This window comes from Equus przewalskii, chromosome X, assembly GCF_037783145.1.
Source record: "Equus przewalskii isolate Varuska chromosome X, EquPr2, whole genome shotgun sequence".
NCBI classification, from domain to species: domain Eukaryota; kingdom Metazoa; phylum Chordata; class Mammalia; order Perissodactyla; family Equidae; genus Equus; species Equus przewalskii.
Window position 1 is genome coordinate 82,155,424 of NC_091863.1, and position 12,919 is coordinate 82,168,342.

Below are 12,919 nucleotides of genomic sequence, written 5' to 3' on the forward strand. Positions count from 1 at the left end.
ACAATCTTGTTAGAAACATTAAATAACTCAAAGTTTAGAATTACAACATCAACATAGGCCACTTACCTGAAAATTCCTAACATCCATCTTCATTTTCTTACCAAGCACTTCATTTTGTTCCCCATGCATTTGAAAATAAAACCTAACATTTTGAGCATGTTTTTCACTCTGAAAAAAGATACAATATAACTTTGTTTATTCAATAACAGAGGGACCCCAAATTTACACCTCTTTGAATTTGAGGACAGCACTTGTGAATTGTAATAGATTTAGTGTACATCAGGTTTATGAAAGAGCTTCACATCCTTTCAAATCTCTAAATCTCAGTTAAAATGAAAATAATGCTATAATTTAGAGGCCAATAACTTTTAGGTTCTTGTTTTCAAGAGAAACTCCTAGTTTCTGCCCAATATCAAATTTCTTCTTCCTTAGTTACACATCTTGGGCAATATACCCAGGTAAAAGACTGCATTTCCCAGCCTCCCTTTTAGCAAGATGTAACCATGTGACTAGATTCTGCCCAACAGGATGTAATCTAAAGTGTTGGGTGGAATTTCTGGAAAGCCTCCTTAACAGCCTGGGAGATGAGCCCTTCTTCTAACTTTCCCTCCTGTTTCTGGAATTAAGATGTAAAGGTCACAGTTCCGACAGTCATCTTGGGACTATGCGGGATCTTGAGGATAGAAGCTAGGTCATCAAAGCAGAAAGACAGAAAATGCCTAGTCCCTGATGATGACATGGAGCTGTCATATCAGCCCTGCACTGCTTACTTCTCAAATTCTTTTATCTGAGGAAATGAACCCTTCTAGGTTAAATATATTAGAAAAAATCTCTGAACAAATATATAACAAAACACAAGAATAACCAAAATGTTGGTATAAGTACAAGGGAAACTAACATTCCTGAGCAACTATGAGGCAATCACTCTCTCTATACAGAATTTTAAATTCTGAAATATATCCATCAAATACAAAAGCACAGGAAATAATATAGCCGAAGCCCATAGCTACCATCCAGGATTAATAGACGTTAACATTTTGCTATATTTCTTTCAGATATCCTTTTTAAAAGAGGTAATATTTTACATATATAGTCCTATCTCTTCACCCCACAATCCCTTCCTCCTTGCTCTCTTCCCATAGGTAACCACTATCTTAAAGTTGGTCTATATCATTTCATGTTTTTATTCTTTTACTACATATGCATGTACCCATAAATAGTATTATATACTAGTGTCATTTAAAATTTTTTATGAAAATGTAATCATTCTATTCATCTTTTTCAACTTTCTCTTTATAACTCAGTATTATATTACTAAGATTTGCCAATATTGATAGGCTCTAGTTCATTCACGTTACATGCTGCCTAATATTCCACTCTATATGCTACCCATCAAGTCCCCTAGTGAAGGCAGTTATGCTTGTGCTCATTTTGCTATTACAAGCATTTCTGCACTGAAAATATGTAAATATATCTCCTAAAATACATGTTCAAGAGTTTCTTTAAAGTAGATACCTAGAAGTAGAACTCTTAGCTTATAAGGTATGAGGATTTTCAATTTTAATAGGTATTATAAAATTTCTCTCCAAAGATGTTGAAGCAGTTCACAACTTCAAATGCAGCATATGTGAGTGTTTCTACCTTCCTACATTCTGTTGAAGTGTTAAATGCTATTAAATTTTAATTTTTGCCGGCATGATGGTTTTGATAAGATAGCTCATCATCACTTTAACTTGCATTTCCTGTATAATTACTAGTGAGGTTGAATATCTCTTCTAGAGCCTATTCATATCAATTGCCCATTTTTCTATTGGGTTGTTTCTTGTTCTAATTGATATATAGTTCTTTATACATTCTAGATACTAATCCTTTGTTAATTATATAGGTTATAAATACCACTCAATCTGTAGTTTGTCTTTTAACTTTATTATGCTTTTTTGTCATATAAATTTTCCCTACCAGATATCATGACTTATTTTAAAGCTATAGTAATGAGATGAAATTACTATAGTGACAGGCAAACTGAGCAATACAATAAAACAGAATAATAGCCTCAAAACAAGCATATACGGGTATACATATATATATATATATATATATATATATATATAAATTAGTATATGATAGAGGCGCCACTACAAATCAGTGGGGCAAGGATGGGCTGTCAAACAAAGTAAACACTTTAACATAAGAAATGAAACTTTTAAAAGTATTAGAAGAAAACAGAGAGAAATATCTATATGACAAAAGTGCAGAGAATGGTTTCTTAAGCATGTAAGTATAAATACAAAGGAAATATTAATAAGTGTAACCTCATTAAAATTCAAAATTTCAGCTGTACTGTCCTATTTTACATGTAAAATAAATGCTACACTGAGATAGTCTGATAGTATTAACCAAGCTGTATGCTAAAGAAAAAAAATCACCTTTTCAAGTAGAATATTTATACAGAAACACTTTCAAATAAATGGAAAGTCATGTATAGTTTTGATTTGATGATTTAACAAGCTTAACCACCAAACCCTCAGATTGGACTGAAATTTAAATTGAAAAATATGCTACAACATTACATAATATAATGCTTTATAGACAATAAAAACATTACAGAAAAAGAAAAAGATGTAATGAAAGGAAAAAGTGTCCAGAATATGCTCTTATACGAAAAAACAAGTACAAAACAACATATACAATTCTCTCTTGTAAAAATGTGTGTGTGCGCCTGCACACTCAGAAAGCATACTGCAACCATATAAGCAAAAGAGAAGTTAAATGACAGTTACCTATGAGTGACAGAAATATGATCGATTTTTGTTTTCTCGTATTTTTGTATATTTTCTACACTGAATAGTACTTCATAAGCCCATAAAAAAGCTATTTTTCAAATTTAAATTCAAACAGTTTCAACCTCAGTTATTAGAGAGCCCCTTGAGTGCGTCTCCCTTTGCTAACTCTAAATCTGCGAGCTATGGGGTCTGAAGATGTGCTAGGCACTCTCACATATGTGATTTCACTTAATTCCCACAAATACAGTAAGAGAGATTTTACCACTCCCATTTTTCAGGTTCAAGAAACATGCTCAGAAAGGTAAAGTGACTTGTCCAGGGTTACACAACAATGGCGGAGTTAAGACTTGGACCTAGGTCCTCTCAATCCATAGCCAACATGAACTCCCTATCTGTAATTATAGTAATTGAATCCCAATCAACACAAGGACTGAAATATAGTTGCCAGTAAGATTAGCAATGGGAAAAATGAGGCGAAGTGTTTAAAAATGTAGAGCTGGTATTATATTTCCTTTAAGTAAATGTATCTAGTACTTTTGGTAACCCAGATATCAGATATGAAAGAAATCCAATAGCTCATCATATGATGTAGAAATGGGAGGCAACATCAAATGAAAGGAAAGAATATTGAACACGGAATCAGAAGAAATCATTTTTAAGCTTAGTCATGCCAATGACTGCTATGGAGAATCACTATCCCTCTGGGTCTGTTTTTTAATCAATAAACCAAAGGAGTAAGAACCTTAAACATTCCCTCTTCTAGCTCTAGAATTCTATGGTTCTGTGCCTAAAAACATGTGGCTAAGTCAAGTGCAAGACTGGTTCACTTTGTTTTTACAGCCTTCACTTACTGTAAAGGAAGACTCTGGAGTTCTATATTATCCCTTATTCACATTAGTAGTTTCCTACTCAAGCTTTATAACACCTCCCTTAAATTTACCACAAGGACATGAGGGATATAGTGGTTTGATGGATACAGAGAGGCAGAATGATGTGACGAAAAGAAAACAAGCTTTGGAGTCAAAAAGACTAATTTTAAACCTGAATTCCCCAAACTTAAGCTAGTAATTTACTGTCCCTTTCTTAGCCAGTCTCCTCATCCACCAAAGGAAAATAATACCACCTACTTCACAGGATTCTTTATTTTTATTTTTTATTGCAGTAACATTGGTTTATAACATTATATAAATTTCAGGTGTATATCATTATATTTCTGTGTAGACTGCATCATGTTCACCACCCAAAGACTAATTACAATCTATCACCACACACATGTGCTTACTCACCCCTTAGGATTCTTGCAAAAATCAAAAAAGATAACATATGAAGTCTACCTGCTACATTTAAAACCTTTACACTCTATTCCCATTATTTTTAACCTACCTTATAATGTGAAATCCTTTGTGATTCAAACTGCAGCACCACTCCACATGCATTACAAAAGTTATCTGTAAAACGTTCAGCCTTTTCCTGTTCATTCCAAGTCATATCTATGAATAAAATAAAGGGAAGTGAGACTATATATCACATTAATGAATATTTAGAAGTATCATTTTCATTCTTCAACCATATATTATTTCATATACCACGTCAAATCTGAGTGCTTGTCAGGCTACAGTAATAGTTTTCTGCTTACCAAGTATGCAATCTAACATGGGCATATTATGTCTAATGTCTGATATGGCAAGAGTTATTTACTTAGTATGATAAGTCTAGGCAATACTGTTAGCACTCCAAATGAAAAGTTATGGGGGTACCAGTAACTTCATGAGCTTCAGGAAATGATTTGGGGCACCAAAAGTGAAAGGTAGGATTAAAAGACCTAGCCCTGGAATTTTGTGTTTTACAGTAGATAGTCCTAAGAAAGGCATTGTTTTAAGACTGAAACTTATCCGGAGCCACGGCTTCAATGTTATCTAAACATCATATGGAACCATAAACGAACTTTGCCCATGGTGGGCAAACATCCTCCGTTGCTATACAAACACTAGCATACCCATCTAGCCAAACAAGTCTCACACAAGCCCCCTAAAAGCTGTGAAGTAATGTTCATATACTAACATCTAGAAATTATGCTATAGTGTTTCTAACTGTAAAAAATAACACATGCCAAAGCTTTCTGCTTTTACACTTGAGGTTCACACTTCTATCTAAAGTTCTTAGCTGCAATGTATTCTGCCAAAGTTACTAGTTTGTCTTTGGGTATAAATTACAAAACATCAAAATTTTGCTTGTGGGGCCGGCCCAGTGGTGCAGTGGTTAAGTTTGCACATTCTGCTTCGGGGGCCCGGGATTTGGGGTTGGGATCCCGGGTGCAGACATGGCACCGCTTGGCAAGCCATGCTGTGGTAGGCGTCCCACATATAAAGGAGAGGAAGATGGGCATGGATGTTAGCTTGGGGCCAGTCTTCCTTAGCAAAAAGAGGAGGATTGGCAGTAGCTAGCTCAGGGCTAATCTTCCTCCAAAAAAAAAATTTTTGCTTGAAATTTGGCTATTTAAATGGATAAGCTGATACCACACATACTTTCATGGAGAAACGCCAATGATATATTAAATGAATTAAAAGTTGTAGAATAAATATAATACATCCAATTCCCAACACTAATAAAAATTAAATATACACCACATATAAAAATAGGGAAATATGTAAATTAAATTTAAAAGTGCTTAATTTTGGGAAGTGGGGCTAGGAAAGGAACAAAGGGAGAAAATTTATCACTGTTCTCTGTACAACTGTCTTGTTTTAATATTGTAAAAACTGTGTAGGATTTTCCTTTTTACAATCTTTACAGCTATTTATTTTAAGAGTTATGTTGCATATCTTCACCTAAGCTTAATTTTCAGTACCACTGTATGGACTAAGAAGGCTTACTTAAAAAATTGCATGTTCAAGATAAGAATAACTGTAACTAGGACCATGTCAGAAATGACTTGATGAACAGTTAAAAATTATCCCTATAATATATAGTACCCCCTCAGAATTATTTTTACTTTGTTTTCAAATATACGATTTATCTAACTTTGACTTTAAAATCAGCAAGGCAAAGAGTTTAACTAAAATGTATTTCAGGACTTCCCTTGTTTGAGAATTTACTACTACAGATGGTCCTCGACTTACCATGGTTTGATTTACAATTTTGCAACTTTACCATGGTGCGAAAGCAATACCCATTCAGCAGAAATCGTACTCAGAATTTTGAATTTTGATCTTTTCCTGGGCTAGCAGTATGTGGTACCAGACTCTTGTGATGCTGAGCAGCAGCAGCTCCCAGTCAGCCACGTGATCACAAGGGTAAGCAAACAACACACATAACAATCACTATGTACCCATACAACCATTCTGTTCTTCACTTTCAGTATTCAAAAATTGCATGAGATATTCAAAACTTTATTACAAAATAGGCTTTGTGTTAGATGACTTTGCCCACCTGTAGGCTAATGTAAGTGTTCTGAGCACATTTAAGGTAGCCTAGGCTAAGCTATGATGTTCAGTAGGTTAGGTGTATTAATGCATTTTCCAGGGCTGGCCCCGTGGCCAAGTGGTTAAGTTCACGCACTCCGCTGCAGGCAGCCCAGTGTTTCACTGGTTCGAATCCTGGGCACCGACATGGCACTGCTCATCAAACCATGCTGAGGCAACGTCCCACATGCCACAACTAGAGGGACCCACAACGAAGAATATACAACTACGTACCGGGGGGCTTTGGGGAGAAAAAGGAAAAAGAAAATTTTAAAAATCTAAAGAAAAAAATGCATTTTCCACTTGTGTTATTTTCAATTTATGATGGGCTTATCAGGACATAAGTCCATATTAAGTTGAGGAAGATGGGTATAGGCAATCTGAGCATAGCGGTAAGATCTTGAACTTCCTATTAAAATCTTCAATAATAAGTAAATATTATAATTTGGTGGCAATATAACTTATTACCGAGGGAAAATTTCCTTTAAGAAGAAAAAAGGAAACTACTAATTTAGAAATTCAAGAATTCCTAATATTTAACACTTATTTCTCTCCTAGATCAACTTTTAATTCCAGATTCCCCCACTTCTAACAGTCAAAGTTTGAAACTGACACTCAAGTTGGGAAATATCAATGCCGAGTATTTTAACCCAGCCTTTCATTACTGGTGTCCCAGATAATTTCCACCAAGCCCATGAAGCTACTGGTGCCCCTATAACTTTTCATTTAGAACAGTATTGCCTAGACTTACTACCTTCGACTCATTTCCTAAAACAAGTTCTTGGTCTGTTTTTCTTTATTAAACGGCATAATATTTCAGGCTCAAAATCTCAGCCATTCTTCCCCCCAGAAAATCGCTGTTTCATGTCAATTCTAGTTTATAATGTTATTTCATATCCATCTCTTCCTTTTCATTTCCCATAATACTACCCCAGTTCAGGCCCTCAATGCCTTTGGACATCATTTAGCTTTATTAATACTCATCGAGGTTAGTCTCAAAGTAGTATGGTAGACATTTTGGAAAGAGATAAGAAAAAACAATGAGCATTTTATTGAAGGCCTTCAATGTGTCAAACAAGATTAGAGCTTACCCCTTTAGTCCTTAAAATAATTCTGCACGGTTAGTGGCTTTTCCCACATTTTGAAGGTTAGGAAATTGGGATTCATTGAAATCAAAATAACTTGTCACATGAGTTATTTGGTGGGGCACGAACTTTGTATTATCTTGACTTTTTCCATTATACTAACATAACTGTCTCATATGTTAGAAATGACAAAGCAAGGGAATAATTCCTAATCTCGAAGAATTTACAATTTAGTAAGGAAGTTATGTATAGAAAGAACTATCAGCTCAAGATCAAAATAGCCTAAGTATTATAAGATATAAGGTATAGTGTGTTCCTGCTGAGGAGTCTGGGAAAAGTTTTCGAGAGGAAAACGGGTTTTGAACTAAGCTTTAAAAGATGTGTAAGGGGCCGGCCCCATGGCCGAGTGGTTAAGTTCGCGCACTCCACTGCGGTGGCCCCGGGTTTCGCCGGTTCGGATCCTAGGCATGGACATGACCCCGCTCGTCAGGCCACGTTGGCATGGCGTCCCACATGCCACAACTGGAAGGACCCACAACTAAAATATACAACTATGTACCAGGGGGCTTTGGGGAGAAAAAGGAAAAATAAAATCTTAAAAAAAAAGATGTGCAAAATTCAGATAAAAAGAGTGGAATAAAGGTACTTGGGGGGAGGCAAGAGTATGAAGGGAAATAATTGATAATAATTGGAATGAGGCCAAATCATAATTGGCTTCATTAGGGAATTTGGATTTAATTGCATTCAATAAAGGAAAAGAAGTGACTTAAAAATGGGGATATGAGTTAGGCATCAGTCACAGGCAAGAGGTCATGAGGCCTAAACCAGAAGAGAGGCAATAGGCACAGAAAGGAAGGAATGAATATAGAGGCATATCTATCAAAACTACAGGGTATTAGAGCCTGAGCTTAGAACTGGCTATGAATATGATAAACCTTTAGAGATATTACGTTTAAGCTTAAGCAATGTTGTTCCTGATGCAAGAAGTGGAGCCTTGACCTTACATCCAATAAATTCACCTACAATTACTTGTCAATGGCAAATTCTCTCTGTGGGTGTAATATACTGAATGTGTTGATGTTCTAACTTTAGTGAATCAAAAATTAAAATACACAAAAATATGAGGTTAAAAAAGAAGATATCGGAGTGATGATGCACATTAAAATGTACTTAAAAGGATTTACCCTAATTTTCTTTAAATAGCACACTTTCCTAATCAATTCAAAGATGATAAAATCTACATTCTAAATTTCAGGAACAATTCTTCCTGTAAAAATCATTCTTAATCAGGGTTTCACATCATATTCACATACACAGCTTTTCAAAATCATACATGCTGAATTAAAATAAAAATCTCTGTAGGTGGTCCAATCCACCCACAAGTGATTCTGATGATCAACCATGTTGGGAATCACTGCCCTACAAGCCAAGCTCAGATCCTTACATATAATGGCTGTCCAATATCTATTTGGTAACTAACTGACCAATAAAAAGGTCTTGTCATCTAGACATAGTATACATAAGTATCATTATCAAGCTAACCGTTCTTTAGTCAAACCTGAAGAGGTTTTTGTAAAAACAGAAAGGAAGGAAGAAAAGAAAAAAAAAGAAAATATTTCTTGGCACTACCTCGAATCTATTTAAATCTCCAGGGTTGAGGCCCAAGAATCTGTGTTTTTGAATAGAGTCCCCAAGTAATCTCTTAAACAGCCAACCTAGCTATCCTAGTTCAACCTTCCACCAATGTAGTTCTCAACCCTGGCTGCACATTAAAATCACCTAGGTTGTTTTTTTTTTTTTTTTTTTTTTTTTTTTTAAGATTTTATTTTTTCCTTTTTCTCCCCAAAGCCCCCCAGTACATAGTTGTATATTCTTCGTTGTGGATCCTTCTAGTTGTGGCATGTGGGACGCTGCCTCAGCGTGGTCTGATGAGCAGTGCCATGTCCGCGCCCAGGATTCGAACTAACGAAACACTGGGCCGCCTGCAGCGGAGCGCGCGAACTTAACCACTTGGCCACGGGGCCAGCCCCTCACCTAGGTTGTTTTTAAAACATACCAATGCTCAGGCTCCGCCTCAGAGCAATTAACCAGAATCTCTGGGATTGGTTCTCACTCATAGTTTGTTGGTTGTTTTGTTTTGTAAAGCTTCCCAGGTGGTTCTGTTGCACAGTGAAGGTTAAGAATCACTGCTGTCTTTCTAGTTGCCAAATTTTCATGTGTTTTTGTTGAACTGAAACTTTTTCCTTAAGTAGGGGTCTCAAACTTCAGTATATATCAGATCTCCTAGAGAGCTTGTTAAAAGACATTACTGGGCCCCACCCCCAGAATTTCTGATTCAGTAGTTCTGGGATGGGGTTCCAAGAACATAGATTTTTTAAAAGCTCCCTGCTGATGCTGATGCTGCTGATCCAGGGACCACACTTTGAGAATCACTGTTTTAGGGCTTCTACTGGTCCCGGTTCTATAATCCCTCTTCTAAAATGGGTATCCCTAAATATTTTAAGAGAACCATTTACATCTTTATTCCTTCCCTCTCTCTTTAGCCTTTTTGCAAATTGATCTCACTTCCATCATGCAGCATGATTTCTAGTCCTCTCACTAGTTTACCTAAATTGCTGCCATTCAGAAAGTGTGACATAAACACAATCACCCTAATGGGGTCACAATAACAACAAACAAATAGAATGAGATCACCTCATTTTTTTAAATTATAGTAAAAAAACTCCTAAGAAAATGCGCCATCTTAACCATTTTTAAGTGTACAGTTCAGTAGTGTTATGTATATCCACCTCCTGATTCTGAATATCTCTCTTCTATTAATATAGCGTAAGATAGCTTCACCATTTTTGGTGGTCGCATCATACTGTTGACTCATGCTATGCTGACTTTTGACTAAAATGTAAGCTTCTTTTTTACCTGGAGCTGTTTAAACTCAGTCCCTTCAGGATATAGCTATATAGACAGAAACTTCTGGATCCCAAAACGGACCCAATATATACATATATTTGCCCCATTTAAATTTTACCTTGTTAGATCCTACCAATCATTCTGACCTTTCAAAATCTTTTTAGATCTTGAATCTGTTAACAGGAGGCTTGTGAAAGGTGGCTTTTTACTGAGAACAATCACATACAATGGGTATTGTTTCTCAGCGGTCACTCCAGACGACCAAATTCTCCTCTAGCTGCATTTGCCCTAAATTTAATGTGAATGTGATGATCTCTGCTTTCTAAAGGTGATACCTGAGGCTTGGAGAGGTCAAGCAATTTGCCCAAAGTCACACAGCTCATGAGCGTCAGAGCTAGAATTCAAATCTAAGTCTGCCCAAGATTTCCCTGAGAGCTGGTTCTTAAAAAGGCCAAAGTCTTGAATGAGAAATTTCATCTCTAGGTTTGGCATATGTAAGAAACATACGTCCACGTCACAAGAGATGCTAAACAAATGTTATTTTAGACCTCATTCTACCCCATCCCCACTATTTGAGATGTGATTTTTGGACTCTCAGAAATAAATGGCTTATAGTCAATTCTGAAAGTAGGAGAGGAAACTGGCGATAGTACAGGTGTTTTTCAGCCTGTCTTAGGGGGAAGGCCCAGAGGACAGGCCAATCTCAGGGAGCACATGTTAAATTAGGGGTCAGGTGAGCAAACGACATTGGCTGTGAGGAAGATGGATAGGACAGGAACTACTGTTTACTGAGCACTCACTACATGCTAGGAACTAAAGTGTTCTTGCAAAGAACTGAGGCTTAGGAACTGGTTCTAGTAGGAATTGGGACCAAGGTATAGCTAAATAAACTTGGACATTTGTATATTCCTCTCTTTCCTTTTCTTCTTTATACTTTCTCCATGTCTTTTCTCTTCCTTAACTGGTTAGAATATGAAACTGATGTATTTCTATTGGTTGGTTGTTTAATATGGGTTTATACTGATTCTTAATTACAAAAACAGTAAGAGTTATAAGCAGTAGAATGAGAGAGACTGCATTATAGTCTTTACCCTGCTATTAACTAACTGTATGACTAAGAACATATCACAACTTTTCAGATTTCCATTTCTGAAGTTTCTTTTGTACTCGACTATATATGGGTTGATGGTCATCAATGGGAAAAGATTGTATTTTAGATAGAAATACACATAGAAGCAAAAGTTTGGTAGGGTACTTACATAAGGACCCAAATATCTTAGCTGCTCCCAAATAATGTCTATCAGAAAACACAAAAGATGATTTGTAGTTTTAAGCAGCTATACAGGTCGTACAGGTTTTAAGGGCCTAAAAATTCAAAAGATCCCAATATTTCTTTCCCTATTGTTCCATTATCTGCATTTCCTTGTCTATGTCCTAACCCTAAAGCAAGTTCTCCCAAATATTTCTCTGTAAAAAACACACACAGTATTTCTATTACCAAGTATAATGTTTTAGTTATTATAGCTAGCATCAAAAAGAATTTTTAAAAGCAAATTAGGGTATTATCTTGGTCATAATTTAAGTATAAGTGGCTAAGTTTTCTTCCCTGACAATGAATATACCAAATTCATGGCAGATGGCCCTGCATCTTTCAATCTAATTTAGTTAAAAGTTAGGAGAGCTAGGGTTAAAAAATATAACTAGATTACACATTAGAATATCAAATGACAAAATACCGAATGCTGTGAAGTGTGATTTCTTATCTCATCTGCAGCAAATAAACTTCTTTGAACATGAGACGGTAAATAACTCCCAGTTAATCTTAGGCATGTTGTTTTAATATTCCTAGCAGAGCACTTGTCAACTGTTTTTCATTCCTTGATATATTTGAATTTTGTATGCTATCACAAACTTGGAAAAAAGATATGGATGGGGAGCAAAATTTTATACTCAAACTCAAAGCTCAGTTTAGTGCAGCTTGGTATGGAGATCTTAGTGATACAATGGTGTGCTCTCAAATATGGACTGGGATATACTGTCTTTGAAACATGTAGGAATTTCTGATGCTGATACTGTTCCTTCACGTTTTAACATAAAACAAAAGCAATGGAGAATAAGAAAGTACTGTCAAAAACTAGGTTCAGGGGGCTGGCCCCATGGCCGAGGGGTTAAAGCTCCTTGTGCTCTGCTTCGGTGGCCCAGGGTTCACAGGTTCGGATCTTGGGTGTGGACCTACTCTACTCATCAGCATGCTGTGGAGCCATGCCACATACAATGTAGAGGAAGATTAGCACAGATGTTAGCTGAGGACTAATCTTCCTCAAGCAAAAAAAAAAAAAAAAAAGAGGAGGATTGGCAATGGATGTTAGCTCAGGGTGAATCTTCCTCTCACTCTCTCTCTCTCTCTCACACACACACAAACTAGGTTCAAAATGGGAAGAGAAAATAAGTCTGATAACGGAGTGATGGCTCAAACTGATAGTATATGGAAAAGATAAAATAAAACAAATGCTTAAAGAATGGTCTCATTTACACTCAGAATATAAGAGGGTAAAGTTTCTTTGCAATGTTGTGCTCTGTGGTAATAATAAACTGTACTTCCTCAGGTTGTCAACTATTAATAAATTAAGAATAACTTTTAAATATGTTATTTTCCAGAAATTAGACAGAAAAGTTTACTTTA

General features: G+C 36.0%; 1 protein-coding gene across 17 annotated transcripts in view; it reads right to left on the reverse strand.

Annotated features, from left to right (window-relative positions):
- ZMAT1 (zinc finger matrin-type 1) overlaps positions 1-12,919 on the reverse strand; it is a 207,330-nt gene that overhangs the window by 21,516 nt on the left and 172,895 nt on the right. For 11 of the 17 annotated variants that reach the window (XM_070605056.1, XM_070605057.1, XM_070605052.1 and 8 more), the window contains 2 exons: positions 4,167-4,273; positions 67-168 (listed from right to left, as the gene is read on the reverse strand). In XM_070605056.1, the coding sequence (XP_070461157.1) occupies positions 67-168; positions 4,167-4,271 (207 nt within the window). In that variant the 5' untranslated portion in view covers positions 4,272-4,273. The remainder of the gene's footprint in view (positions 1-66; positions 169-4,166; positions 4,274-12,919) is intronic. The other 6 variants (XM_070605046.1, XM_070605055.1, XM_070605054.1 and 3 more) reach the window with 1 other exon arrangement.